The 15,701-nt window shown below is 37.9% G+C and overlaps 1 protein-coding gene and 1 pseudogene across 1 annotated transcript in view; one reads left to right on the top strand and one right to left on the bottom strand.

Moving 5' to 3' along the window:
* WDR76 (WD repeat domain 76) overlaps positions 1-15,701 on the top strand; it is a 49,609-nt gene that overhangs the window by 27,191 nt on the left and 6,717 nt on the right. Inside the window, exons 5-9 of the mRNA XM_006831879.1 lie at positions 212-338; positions 1,334-1,447; positions 1,544-1,587; positions 6,360-6,513; positions 9,475-9,633. Of these exons, the coding sequence (XP_006831942.1) occupies positions 212-338; positions 1,334-1,447; positions 1,544-1,587; positions 6,360-6,513; positions 9,475-9,633 (598 nt within the window). The remainder of the gene's footprint in view (positions 1-211; positions 339-1,333; positions 1,448-1,543; positions 1,588-6,359; positions 6,514-9,474; positions 9,634-15,701) is intronic.
* On the bottom strand, positions 12,033-15,082 carry LOC102824886 (annotated as a pseudogene).

Genomic DNA, 15,701 nt, shown 5'->3' with positions numbered 1-15,701 from the left:
ATTCTGTCATTTTTGTAGGCCATAATTTATTTAACACCTTTACCTCCCCACGGTGAACACTTAGGCTGGTTCCAGGCAGACTTTTTATTAAAATTAGCGTGACTGTGTGCATATATACTTTTGAGATACATCTTGGAAGTTATCTCCTCACTGTTAGTAAATATGGATAACTGTTTATACGAGTATGGTTTTTCTCTTCTCCTTCCTTTAGAAAGAAACCTAAGAAGAGAGAAAATGAGATTGGCTGTAGAAGGTCAATGCGGTTACTAAAAGTAGACCCTTTTGGAGTCCCATTACCAGCAGATCCAATCCAGCCAGCATTAGAAGCAGATGAAAATGTAAGAAAAACATGCAAATACAATATATTAACGTAACAAAATACTGGAAAAAGTTTTGATGTATTTTAAGCTAGATTAAAGTTTCATTAAATTGTGGTTTTATTGTTTTTCATTAATTTAAAATTTGAATATTGTGTGGTTTAAGTAAGAATATGAATTTCATAGTCACCATGGGTTGGATTTTGTATTTCGTTAGGGCTTACCTGCTATGGGAACATGAGTAAATTATTTAACTTTTCTGAGCTTTTGTTTGCCAGGGTATATATACCCTTTGGTTGTTTGATGATGCATAGAGGGGATTGTAACCATGGCAGTGAAACGATATACGATAGGATGAATGTACAGCTAATGTTCTCCCATGTAAACTATCACATAATTCAAAATAAAACATTAAAAATTGTTTTATTATGAGTTGAATGAAATTTTACAGAGCCTATCAGATTTACATTAAACACATCAATAGTGAACTCTCCCAATAGTGAACATGTACCAATAGTTAGCAGCATTTACCTCTGTTCACTTTAACTGGTGCATTCCTCCTTGTATCTCCCACTACCTTCATCTTTCCTCTACTAAACTCCCCCTTGTATATTGCCTGCCCTGTCACCCATGTTAACATGTGTCTACTCTCTAGCCATGAATAATTTTCTTTTTCACTCATCCCAACCATCATAGATTGTTTCTTTAACCAAGAAAACCTTTTATTTTAACTTTTTGAAACCTTGACCTCAAAAGGACAATATATGTCCTTTTGTGATTGACTAATTTCACTCAGCGTAATGTCCTCCAGGTTCAGCCATGTTATTTGTGACGTGTTTCATAGATTCATCCTTATTCTTCAAAGTTTTTGTAGTATTTCATTGTGTGTATGTACCATAATTTGTTTAGCCAGTCTTCAGTTGATGGGCATTTAGCTTGTCTCCATTTTTGTGGTATGTCTTTTGTAGACAGCTTATTGAAGGATTCTGTTAAATTACATTTTATTTTTTTAACAGCCTTTATTACCTCCTGGGCCTTTAGAAATGATTCCTGAAAATCAAGATGATGACAACGATGATGACAATGAACTGTTTAAAGGATTTATACAGACATGGGCAGAAATGAGCAAGGTATCACTTGGAAGGGCCTACATCCTTTTGAATATCGGTTCAGGGAAATTTCAATACATATATTAACTTGATCCTTGATCTTTCCCAATGTTTCAGACAAGTAGTAAGACCACTAAGAAGGAATCATCTAGCCTTGAAAGGTAATCTAAATTTCTTGCCTTTATTTTAAGTTTTCTGAGATCTTTGAGTGAAAAGAATATGAATTTTGAATAAAAATTACCCGTAATGTTTCTAGTCAAATGGTTGGTTTTGTTTGTAAGTGTTTCCATATATAATACTACTAGGATATAAGCTTCATGAGTGCAGAGATTTTGTCTAAATAACCAGAACAGTACGTAGCATATGTCTTCATTAAATGTTAGCTAACTAGATAAGTATGTCGTACTGTAGTGGATTGTGAGTTGCTGTAATTCTGAAAGCTATGCCACCGATATTTTGAATACCAGCAGGGTCACCCATGGTGGACAGGTTTCAGATGAGCTTCCAGACGAAGACAGACTAGGAAGGAGTGATGAACTACTTCTGAATATTTAGTCACTGAAGCCCTTATGAATAGCAGATAAACACTGTCAGATATAATGCCGGAAAATGAGCCCCTCAGATTGGAAGGCACTCAAAATGTGACGGGGAAAGAGCTGCCTCCTCAAAGTAGAGTTGACCATGATGGCTTGAATAGAGTAAAGCCCATGGGAGAAAAGCCTGCGAAATCTTCATTTGCTAATGGGGAACAACTCAAAATAAAGAAAAATAGCTATAATTAAACATCCACTGAAAATCAGAACAAGGAATGTATGAAGTATGAATATGGAAAAATTGGAAGATGTCAAAAATGAAATGGAATGCATAAACATCAATATCTTAGGCATTAGTGAGCTGAAATTGACTGGTATTGGCCATTTTGAATCTGGAGACCACATGGTTTATTATGCTAGAAATGACAAATTGAAGAGGAATGGTGTTGCATTCATTATCAAAACGAGCATATCCAGATCAATCATAAGCTACAATGCTGTCTGTGATAGGACAATATTCATGCGCCTACAGGGAAGTCCAGTTAATACACTATTATGCAAAATTAACACACCAACCACTAAAACTAGTGATGAAATTGAAGAATTCTACCAATTCCTTCAATCTGAAATTGCTCAAACATGCAGTCAAGATGTATTATTGATCATTACTGGTGATTGGAATGCAAAGGTTGGAAGCAAAGAGGAAGGATCAATAGTTGGAAAATACAGTCTTGGTAATAGAAATGATGCTGGAGAACACATGATAGAATTCTTCTACAAAACCAATGATTTGTTCATTTCAAATGCCTTCTTTAAACTGCATAACATACAACTATACACAAAAGACCTCACCAGATGGAATACATAGAAATCAAATTGACTATATCTGCGGAAAGAGATGATGGAAAAACTCCATATCATCAGTGAAATCAAGGCCAGGGACCGACTGTGGAACAGACCATCAATTATTCATATGCAAATTCAAACTTAAGCTAAAGAAAATGAAAACCAGTCCACGAGAGCCAAAATATGGCCTTGAATATATCTCACCTGTATTTAGACATCATCTGAAGAACAGATTTGATACATTAAACACTAAAGAACGAAGACCAGAAGAGTTGTGTGATGACATCAAGAACATCATACATGAAGAAAGCAAAAAGTCATTGAGAAGACAAGAAAGAAGGAAAACAACAAAATGGATATCAGAAGAGACACTGAAACTGGCTCTCCAGCGTAGAGATGCTAAAGCAAATGGAAGAAATGAGATACAAGAGCGGAACAGAAAATTCTAAGATCAGCACAAGAAGATAAAGCCTAATATTACAACAAAATGTGCAAAGATCTGGAATCAGAAAACCAAAAATGAAGAACATGCTCAGCATTTCTCAAGTTGGGGGAACTGAAGAAAAAATTCAAGCCTCAACTTTCGTTTTTGAAAAATTCTTTGGGCAAATTATGGAATGATGCAGAAAGCATCAAGAGAAGATAGAAGGAATACCAAGAGTCACTGTTCCAAAAGGTAGTGGTTAATGTTCAGACATTTCAAGACGTAGCATATGATCAAGAGCCAATGATAATGAAGGAGGAAGTCCAAGGTGCATTGAAGGTATTGGCAAAGAACAAGGCACCAGGAATTGATGGAATGAAAATTGAAATCTTTCAAGAAAGTAAGGCGGCACAGAAGGCACTTACTCATTTCTGCCAAGAAATTGGGAAGACAGCTATCTGGCCAACTGATTGGAAGAAATCCGCATTTGTGCCCATTCCAAAGAGAGGTGACCCAACGGAATTTGGAAATCATTGGACAATCTCTTGATATCCCATGCGAGTAAAGTTTTACTAAAGGTAATACAGAAATGGCTGCAAGCATACATTGATAGAGAACTTCCATACTTTCAAGTCGGATTCAGAAGAGGCTGTGGAAGGAGGGATATCATTGCTGATGTCCTATGGATTGTGGCTGAAAACAGAGAATCCCAGAAAGGTGTTTACCTGTGCTTTATTGACTATGCAAAGGCTTTTTATTGTGTGGATCATGACAAGTTATGGACAACATTGCGAAGTATGAGTATTCCGGAACACTTAATTGTGCTCATGAGGAATCTGTACCTGGACCAAGAGGCAGTTGTTTGAACAGAACATGGGAAAACTGAATGGTTTAAAATTAAGAAAGGTGTGTGACTTGCAGATGATACCTACTTGTCCTGGCTTCAATGACTGGATGATCAGAGCTCAACCAGAAGTAAAACGAAGAGGGAAAAGAAAAAAAAAAAAAAGCATGCTCATACAATTTGATGAACTTGACCCACACCTATGGAAGCAGTAGCTCAAAAGAGGGAGTGGGCCCTTGTAACAAGAATCATTCCCACCCCTTCTACACACAGAGTGGACAGGGATGAGCAACTTGGACACTGGCTACCCAAAAAGGGGGGTGGGGAGCTACAAAGGCAAGAATTGACTGGCTTACAAGCTTTCAAGAGGGAACCTAGAACCAGAGGGCCTGGAGAAAGGTAGAATCTCCAGTGAGTAGTATTCAATCTGATGCAATGAAATCCAGATAGGTCTCTTGTGATACAATAGTGAATAAGTGTTATCAGGACTGACTGTGAGGGTTGGAAATGTAAAGGTAGACATTTTATAGTAAGGAGGGGAGTGATTAACTTTTCAGTCTAGGAGCGGAGGTCCTTGGGACCGTCAAGGGAGAGGAGCAGAGAGCAGGACCCTACCCAGAGAAGCAATAATGCCTGAAATGGAGCCAAAGATGATGATGTGGAGCGATGGAGCAGCTGGAGACTTTAGATCCAGAGAGGGAGAGTGACTGTGTGCTGAAGACTGAGGGGCACGGAGGAAGGATTGTATGGAGGGGGTTGTAACCATGGCAATGAGACGATATACGATGGAATGAATGAAAAAGTAATATTCTTCCATGTAAACTATCACATAATTCACAATAAATGATTTAAAAAAAAAAAAAGAAAGAAAGGTGTGTGACAAGGTTGTATTCTTTCACCATACTTATTCAACCTGTATGCTGTGCAAATAATCCGAGAAGCTGGGTTCTATGAAGAAAAGTGCCATCAGGATTGGAGGAAGTCTCAATAACAACCTGCGCTATGCAGATGATACAACCTTGCTTGCTGAAAGTGAAGAGGACTTAAAACATTTGCTGATGAAGATCAAAGAGCACACAACCTTCAGTATGGATTATATCTCAATGTAAAGAATACAAAAATCCTTACCACTGGACCAATAAACAATACTTATCAATGGAGAAATTATTGAAGTTGTCAAGGATTTCATTCTTCTTGGGTCAACCATCAATGTTCATGTAAGCAGCAGTCAAGAAATCAAACGATGTATTGCACTAGGCAAATGTGCTGCACAAGACCTTTTTAATGTGTTGAAGAGCAAAGATGTCAGGTTGAGTACTAAGGTGTGCTTTACCTAAGCCATGATATTTTCAGTAACCTCATATGCATGCGAAAGCTGGACAGTGAATAAGGAAGACCCTAGAAGAATTGATGCTTTTGAGTTATGGTGTTGGAGGAGAATATTGAAAGTGCCTTGGACTGCCAAAAGAACCAATAGATCTGTTTTGGAAGAAGTGCAGCCAGTGTGCTCCTTGGAGGTCAAGATGGCCAAACTTTGTGTTTTATACTTTCGACATATTGACAGGAGGCAGCAGTCGCTGGAGAAGGACTTTATGTTTGGTAAGGTGGAGGGTCAGAGAAAAAGAGGAAGACCCCCAAGAGTTGGATTGGCCAAGTGGCAGCTTATATGGATTCAAGCGTGGCAACAGTAGTGAGGTTGGCCCAGGATCGGGCAGTGTTTATTTTTAGTGTGCATAAGGTAGCTGTGAGTCGGTACCGACTCAATGGCACCTAACAACAACAACAAACTAGATGAGTGACATAGATTTTTACTTTGTTAAGTTCTAAAGTATATATAATTTAGAAATAATGCTTTTTTCATTTAACATTGTGGTTGCATGGTACTAGCTATTATTGAATGATTGCATAGTTTTCCATTGAGTATGTATTCCTGGGTTTACTTAATCTCCCTGGAGTTTTTTCCTATATAACTTTGTGTTGTATGTGTGTGTGTAACAGACAAGATGACATCAACAAATGAAATATTATGTGAACTCTGCCACTAGCAGTGTTTGTGTGAGTGTATACATTTAGTTGAAGCCTACTTGCTTGTGGTGTTATTAAGATCATCAATGGAAATTTTGCAAGATAAAATATAGTACCTTTTTTGATTTCCTTGATTATCAGGTGATTGAATATTTTTTCCACGTTTATTGACTAGTTGTAATTCTTTTTAAGTTGCCTTTTATTTATTTTTGACTGCTGTTTTTGGTTTACCTTTAAAATTTAGCTGTTTTATTTTCTTAGCTACAAAGCCAGTTTAAGTGGCATGGTCATCAGTGAAGATACTGTTTGTAAAATTACCAGAAATTCAGTGTTCTCTGTGGCTCTCCACCCATCAGAAACTAGAATTTTGGTGGCAGCTGGCAGTAAATCTGGTCAAGTTGGACTTTGGGATTTGGTAAGTTGTTAAGTTTTTCAAGTTATATAAGTTAGAAGGAAATAGAAAATAGACTAGAGCCACATGTTTATAAATAATTGTTTGAGAATTATGGTTTTGTGCTTATAAATTTTAGGAATTAGAAAGAATTTCAATTTACTGTGTGTTGAAGTCCTAGTGTTGTTGAAGACCACAAGATCTGTTTGAACTACAAGGTCAGCGGTTCAAAACCACCAGCCGCTCCATACCAGGAAGTGCTATCCAAGGTCACTATGAATCAGAAGTGCTATCCAAGGTCACTATGAATCAGAACTGACTGGATGGCATTTAACAACAAATGAGCTATTTAATGAGTTTAAGTGCAGAACTAATACTAAGATGACCTTGAGGATTATGAGAACTTGGGACTCTTGAAGGAGGAGTATCCATGTCCAATTGCAGAACTGAACATGTACCCCTTATAGTCTTATCTATTTATCTGAAACCTATCTACTGTTATAGACCTGAAGCGCATGACCAAGGGCTGTAGACTCAGGAGTTGTACCAGTCTATCCAACCCGTAAGCCTAGTCTTTTTAATGATTTTGAGTTTTGGTCCACATTTTTCTTTCATTCTATCCAGGACTTTCTAATGTGATCCCTTTCACTGCAGTTGGTAGAGATAGCCAGACACCATCTTGTTCTTCTGGTCTTAGCAGCATGGAGTCTGATGTTCATGTGGCCCATTAGTTCTTTGGACTAATTAAATTATTTTTGTGCATCTTTGATTTTCGTCACTCTTTTTCCCTACAGACTGGGAGTTACACCTTAGGTGGCTGCTTATGAGCTTTTTTTTTTTTTTTTTTAACTTTTTATTGTGAACTGAGTGAAGGTTTACAGACAAGATCCTCACATCAGCTTTACATTGAACAAATCATACACTTTGTTTAATCTCAGTGATTACAATACTGTCTGTGTAACAGTAGTTATCCACTTCCTTCCTGTGGTTCACACCTGCATTCCATCCTCCTTCCTAATCGTTCCATGGTTAGCATACTTTGCTAGTGTTGTTGGTACCCCTATAAATCTTATCTACTCTTTGGCTGAAAATTGGGTCCTGAGGGTGAGTTCCTTTCCAGATCTGAAGGGGTGATCAAAGGACATAGTCTCAGGTTCCTCTAGTCTCTTTCTGACCAATATGTTGTTGTTGTTGTTGTTAAGTACTGTGGAGTCAGTTCTGACTCATAGTGACCCTGCACAGGGTTTCTGAGGTTGTAAATCTTTACGGGAGCAGAATACTCCCATGGAACTGCTGGTAGTTTTGAAGTGCTGACTTTGAGATTCGCAGCCTGATTCGCAACCACTACACTTTATTTCAAAATCAATTTTTAATTATTTTGTTCCACATTTTATCCCACTTTAGGCAGATCTCCTATTGTGTTCCCTTTCAGAGCAGTTGGTAGGGGTAGCGAGGCACTGTCTGGTTCTAGTCTCAGATTCATAGAGACTGATGATCGATCGTATGTTCTGTAAGTCCAGTGGATTAATTGATTCCACACCTCTTTAATTCTTATCATTTTTCTTTCTTTTGCACATGAAGTGACCAATAGCTGCATCTTAGATGACCACCCATGAACTTTCAAGACCCCTGATGCTATTCATCCAAGTAGTATGTAGAACATCTCTGCGGACTATGTTATGTCAATTGACCATGGTGTCCCCCGAGACTGGTCTGAGCACCCCCAGGCCCAGTGACTCATGGTTTTAAAAAAATTTTTCTCTTTATTTAAAAAAAAAAAAAAGCCTCAAAAACCAAAGATTCTTAAGTATTGCAGAACAGACTTAGACTTAGCTGGATTTGGAGGTAATAGTTGTCCTAATTTATAAATATCACATAAGAATGTATCCATTCAAATCTGAAAATGACTTACCCAAAACCAAACCACTTCCATCAAGTCCAACTTATAGTGATCCTACAGGACATAGTAGAACTGCTTTCTCGGCTTTCCAAGGCTGTAAATTTTTATAGAGGCAGACAGTCTCTTGTGCCCATGGACTGGCTGGTGAGTTTGAACTGCTGACCTAACTTTTTAACCTTCTATTTCACTAAGGTGTTAATAATCCAATTTTAGAAAGGAAAATCCTTTGAATGCTGATGGTGGTGGTGGTGGCCGTGTGCCGTGGAATCAGGACTGACTCATAGCAACCCTGTACAGGGTTTCCGAGGCTGTAAATCTTTATGGGAGCAGAAAGCCTCATCTTTCTCCTGTAGAACAGCTGGTAGTTTCGAACTGCTGACCTTGCGGTTCGCAGCCCTATTCGTAACCACTACGCTACCAGAGCTCCTTTTGAATGCTGATATTAATTTAAATAATTGGTTAAATAAAGATACATGCTTTTTCAGGATATATTTAGAGGACAAAATGCTTTTGAAGTTATCATTTTGTACTACAACAAACTACCTTGTGAAAATTATGCTGCGAATGATATATTAGTATAGACGTATACTTAGAAAGCAAAAGGTATGATGATAGTGGTTTTGGTAGTAAGGAATGATACTGTGTGAAATAACGAGTAGATTTTTCATTTCCTGAGGTTTTCATGAACAAAAGTTCAAATGAGCATTTGTTTTTGCTTTTGTTTTTTTTTCACCCTCTAGGTTATTAAAAAACTGCTAGTTGCAAAGAGCTGTGAAGTTTTAAATGTGATTAAATATTATTGGATTGAAAATAAAAAAAAATAATTTATAACAGTATAAGGTTTTGAAGTCTGACTTTCTGAATCAGAGTATGGGTACAATTACAGACTGATAAGAGACTGAATATGAGAGGCCTTCAATAACTTTGTTGAAAATTTCCATTATCTTTCAGTCCCGTATTTGGGTGAACTTTTTGAAGCGTCCTTGCATAATCTAGATGTAAATAGTTTAATGGTATTAATGACATTAGTAAAGTTTACGGTTTTTCACAATTTTTTGTCTCTGTCCAACTCTACTCTCTTCCAGACCCAGCAACCTAATGAATATGGGGTGTATGTTTTTCAACCCCATAGTCAGCAAGTTAGCTGTCTTCACTTTTCACCTGCCAATTCTGCCCACATACTGTCATTGAGCTATGATGGCACATTACGTTGTGGAGATTTTTCCAGAGCTATTTTTGAAGAGGTAAATCTTATTAATGTATACAAGACTTCCATTGATTCTTTGGATCCTTTTGATATCTCTGTGATCCTTTATAAAAAGCCTGAAGGATTGTTGTTAAACCAGTCAAAATTAGGAGAGGTGATAGAGCATAGTGACTTTAGAACTATCCTGCCTAAGTTCAGATCCCAGACCACCAGTTACTAGTTGTGTGATCTTGGCTAGTTACTTAGCTCTTTTATGCCTCAGCATACTTAGATTTATAGCCTCAGAAACCATATACAGGGTGGCTATGAATCGGGCTGCTAATTTCACAGTCAGTAGTTCAAAACTACCAGCAGTTCCATGGGAGAAAGATGAGGCTTTCTGCTCCCATAAAGATTTACAGCCTCAGAAACCCTGTACAGGGTCACTATGAGTCAGAACCGACTCAACAGCACTTAACAACGACTACATACTTACTTAAGAAATGGAGCCACATTTACCCCATTGGGAGGATTAAATGAATTACTGTAGATAAAGTACTTTGATCAGAATCTGGCATATGGTAAGTGTTTTCTCTTAGTAATATTTTTGCAAAGTTTTAAAATCAAATAACTTATTTTTGTTATTTGTTAAGTTCTGACTCATACATTTGTTTTTTAGACTGAAGTCTTATCTTTTTCATTCCGTGTTTTAGAAAAAAAAAGATTGTAATATATTATACTTTCGTTTACTATTCCTGGCCTTTGTAGGCATGAATTTTGTGGGGATGAGTCTTTGACATGCACAGAAGACTAGAGAAAATCATCACATTCTATATTACATATACACAGACTTTTAGCCTGCGATCACATCGTAACTGCAAAATCTTATTTTTATTTTTATTTTTTTTAGTCTTCCAGCTAAAACTTACTATATGAGTCACTGCTTGCCATAAGAGATGAGCTCAGCTGTTTTTTTACTGGTGAATTTAGAATGAGAAGCTGCTGTATAATTTGACCCTGGCTTGGAATGGTCACCTAATAGAGATTATTCAGAACCTTTAGGCCCATTTTTTTCTTAAACACCTTGAGGATGGGTCTTCTCCTGGGCTGGACTAACCCTGGCAAAGCCAAATTATGGTCAAGTCTGTTTAAGAATAGTTGAAAAGATCTTGGCCACTCACCATCTATTCTCTCAGATCTCTAGATCACCAGACTACTCCTTGGAGATCTTCTAATTAATTTGGTCTCTGGTAGAGCATGGCAGACATTTCCAATTGCTTGAGTAGTCGTCATGGTTTTGGATATCTTAAGTTTTGGTCTACTATTTATTTAATGCTTACAATGAACATATCATTTGAGATGAGTTTTCAGATTTGTTTAACCACATTAGGTTTCTATTAGAGAATTATTTCACATTGTACTTCTATTTTCAAAAATGGATTTTAATCTTTGAAACTTAAGATGGTTTAGATGCAGATTTTCATTCTTAGAGTGAAACTTTAAGCCTTTTTTAGAAGTCCTCCATATAAGAACAGTTTACATGTGACACATGATGGAAGAAAACAGGGTATTCACTACTGACATTACTTTATAAATACTACTGATGTATGCCTCAAGTTTTTATAAAAATCAACACTTAAAAAACATGTTCTCATGTGTTTGTAGTTACTCTCAATATTTCATGTCAGATGTTTCGTAACTACATTGAAGTTTAAAAATAAGTATTTTAATAATTATTATATAGCATATATCTGATTTTGTTCTCCCCTGATAAATCCCTAAATGATCTTTCTTATAATTTGAAATCTTTTTCTCCCTGTTGATATTGAGTAGTTTTGTTTTGTTTTTTTTTAACAAAGAACATAATCTCTTTATTATTTCTTTTGAGAAACAAATGTTTGGTTTGTGTGATGAGAATGAGCTAAATACTAGACAACGGCTAGCTCTTTTTAGTTCCAATGAGTTCTACTGGAGGAGAGGCTAGATAGTCTGTGGACTGCTTCTGTCCATTGATGTCCAGCTTATCAAACTTACAGCTTGGTACTTTTTGAGCAGGACTGTCCCAACAAAGAAGAATGTGAAGAAAGTCCAAGATGGAAATGGTGAATAAGGATGTACAGTTTAGTCTGCTGTCCACATATGGACTGTAAAATTCTATATTCAGTCAGAGCTGGGAGTGAGATCAGGGTGTTGGCCTATCTCTATTGCACTGTTTCTCTGATTCTGCTTTGCAGAACACTGGGGTCCTGAAGGCATTTGGCTGCTTTGGAGAAAGGGTGGTGGTGTTTTTGTTAAGTACTGTGGAGTCGGTTCTGACTCATAGTGACCCTGCACAGGGTTTCCAAGACTGTAAATCTTTCCGGGAGCAGAATGCCTCATCTTTCCCTCGCGGAACCACTAGTAGTTTTGAACTGCTGACCTTGAGGTTGGCAGCCTGACTCGTAATCACTATGCTACTCAGAGTATTTGTGAACTTTTGGAGGCCTTTTCTCTGGCAGCCTGCTGGGCTAACCAGTACTTGAATCTTTTGATCATCGGCCTCTCAAAATTCACCAGAGACATCGGCACCCTCAAGTGTCAAGTCCATTTACTACTGTCACCTCACACCAGTGTTAGCCTTCCCCTCATGTGATGGCTTCTTCTGGCAACTTTACTGTATGGGGAGCTACCACAACACCAAGGTTCCTGAAGAAGTGACTGGCAACTATTTCAGGGTTTAGCTCCCATTTGACGTTCTTCTTCATCCTCACTTCCAGGTGACAGCTCCTCAGAAATTTCACTGTTGTCTCGGAACCTGCCTGGGCCTGGATCCTCTTTAATTTTCCTGCTTTTCTCAGCAATTTCTTCTCTTCAAATAGCTTCATGTTTTCCGGGGATTATGGCCCACAGATTTGTTTCCTGAAATCAGGTCATCTCGGACTCCAGGTTTGTCCACAGACTGCGTAAGGATGAGTTCCAGGTTGTCTTTGGGCTGGTGTTTTGTGTCCTCCACCAGCTTGTAGATGCGATGTCGCCGGTACAATCACGTCTTCTTGCCCTCCCCGGCCAGTGGCACCTTCCAGCAGTGCTCCACGATGACTGTGCCCCAATTGTGAGAGAGGCTGAACTCATCAGGGCTGCTGGCTCAAAGGCGTGGCCTGAATAGCTCCCTGACTCCTCGCCACAGTAGAGCTCTGTCTGGGCTGCAATGGCCATTATTCCCCCCACAGGGAGGGAGGACTAGGAAGAACTGGCACCTGGCGACAGAAAAGCTTGAGTAGTTTGTTGTTTTTTTAAACGTTTTACTGTGAATTGAGTGAAGAGTGGTTTACAGAGGGAAGATCATCAGTTTTACATTTGATAAATTATACACTTTGTTTCAGCTCAGTGACTGCTATCTCTCCCACCCATACAACAACTGTTACCCTACTTTCTCCCTGTGGTTCTTATTCCATTTCAACCTCCTTCCCAACTGTTCAGTACTTTATCCTTAGGTAGATATTGCCCTTTTGATCTTAAATGGTTTTGTATCACCATTCCATGGTGAATACACCTTACTAATGCTGTTGCATTCCATATATATCTACTGCTTGGCTAAAAATTGGGCCATGAGATTAAGTTCCATTCCAGACCTAAGGGTAGTTGAGTGCCACAATGTCAGATTCCTCTAGTCTTTTTCTGACTAGTACAACTCGTCTAACGTGATCTATTTCAGAGTAGCTGTTAGTCGTAACTGTGCACCGTCTATTTCCTCTGATCTCAGAATAACAGACTGATGCTTACATATTCCATTTGTCCATCGGATTAGTTGATTCCAAGCATCTTTAATTTCTGTCACTCTTTTTTCAATAGTTGCATCTTAGATGGCTGCTCATTAGCTTTTTTTCTTTCTTTTATTGAGAATTATACGATAGTTTACATGGGAGAACATTAGCTTTACATTCATCCTATTGTATATCATTTCATTGCCATGGCTATAATCCCCTCCATGCATCAACTTCAGTAGCTTTTAAGTCCCCTGTGTGCATCATCAACTTCAGTAGTTTTTAAGAGTAAAGAATTTCAAGTTTCTTTGGGCACATTTAGGTCTGATTTGAAGCAGCCCTGGTGGTGCAGTCATTAAGTGCTCTTTTGTTAACCAAAATGTTCCTGGTTTAACCTACCAGTTGTGCATTGGGAGAAAAGACCTGGTAATCTTCTTCTGTGAAGATTTATTATAATAAAGTTTATAGCCCAGGAAACCCACTCTGTCATGTAGGGTTGTTTATGAGTCAGAATGAACTTGACAGCATACATTGGGTCTGCTTCTAACTGTAGAAAAAGACTTTAGAGACTATTAATGTTGTTACTGATCAGATTTGTTATAGTCACTGAGAATTAGAAAAATAGATTTTGTGTCTTCTGTTTTTAATCTGTATCCTTGTTGTTGTTTTCCTTTTGATTTTTCTTTCCCTCTTTTAAAAATAGGTCTTTCAAAGCAACACTGATAATTTCAATATTTATTGGACGTAGATAAACTGTCAGTCATGGATTAAATGAGATCATTTTGTGAAAAAACTTGAACAAATGTTAACAGGGAGCATTTTGGTTATTAACGTACCACCATGTAGTTACCTTAGCAAATCATGTTTTATATTTGTTTATATTGCAAGAATGGTGGAGTTTGAAATGTAAAGGTGTATCTGTATTTGAAAAGAAAATACTTTCGTGGTTCTTTTAGTTAATTCCCTACCCCTGATGTGATTTTTTTTTTAAACTGTTTTGTTGTGAATTATGTGATAGTTTACAGGGAAGAACATTAGCTTTACATTCATCCTGTCGTATATCATTACATTGCCATGGTTTCAATCCCCTCCATGCATCATCAACCAATCAGAGTATACCTCACAAGCCTGCCCTCGCCCCCATCTCCCCCCCCCTCGCCCCCATCTCCCCGCCGGTCATCAACACACAGCCCATCTCCTTCTCCCAGCCGCTCCATCTCTCCATGTCATCGTCTATGCCTCCATCTCTGGCACCACTGTAATTTTTGCCCCTGTAGTTTTACTTCTAGAATGTCAAGTAAATAGAATCAGACTATATGTATGTATGGGAGTCCTGGTGTGGCGCTGTGGCTTAGTGCGCCAGACTGCAAAGTCGTTTGAACTGCAAGGTTGGCAGTTCAAGCTCACCAGCTGCTCCTCAGAAACCCTATACAGGATCGCTATGGGTTGGAATCGACTTGATGAAACTTAACAACAACAAAATATGTACGTAGTCTTTTGTATTTGCCTTTTTTCATCTAGCACAATGTTTTTAAGATCTATCCATGTTGTTCCTGATACCACAGGTTGACACAGTTATCTTGTACTAGGCATTATACTGAGTGTGCTTTATATACATTATTAAGCCTTATAACACCTTATGAAATAGATGTTATCCCCATTTAACTGCTGACAAAATGAGGTAAAGAGAGGTTTATTAGTTTGCCTAAGGACGTAAGGGTAGGCCTACAATTTGCGCTCAGGTCTGTCAGACTCAAAGCCCATGCTCTTAATCATTATACTGATTGAATGCTGCTTCAAGTTTTTTTGTGTGTTGGGGTACTTGAGTGTATTATGTTTTTGCTATATTAACTGGTTTATAATAATACTTATTTTAAAGCTAAGAATCAGTCACAATTCATAATTCAACAGTATGAATGTATTCATTCTCTCTTACTAGGTGGAAATATATTTTTTGTTTTATATATATATGTATATATATAGTTGTTGTTATGTGCCGTGAAGTCGGTTCCGACTCATAGCGACCCTGCACAGGGTTTCCGAGGCTGTAAATCTTTATGGGAGCAGAAAGCCTCATCTTTCTCCCGCAAAGCAGCTGGTAGTTTCGAACTGTTGACCTTGCAGCTCGCAGCCCGATTTGTAACCACTACGCTACCAGAGCTCCATATATGTATATATGTATATATATACTCTCAATCCAAAGTAAAGTATTATGCATAACATGTGATTTAAAGAACTATAGCAATAATATGTGCTCATGATAAAATATTTACAGTAAATAGAGTATGTAAAATCTCCCATTCCTCTTCAGAGGTAAAGATTGTTGTGATTCTTGAGTATATTTCCAGAAAGTACATATATACATATATATATATATATATAT

The sequence above is a fragment of the Chrysochloris asiatica genome, unplaced genomic scaffold (genome assembly GCF_000296735.1).
Source record: "Chrysochloris asiatica unplaced genomic scaffold, ChrAsi1.0 scaffold00004, whole genome shotgun sequence".
Classification (NCBI taxonomy): Eukaryota; Metazoa; Chordata; class Mammalia; order Afrosoricida; family Chrysochloridae; genus Chrysochloris; species Chrysochloris asiatica.
Note: the sequence above shows the minus strand (reverse complement) of the source record. Positions and strands in the feature narration are given on the sequence as shown.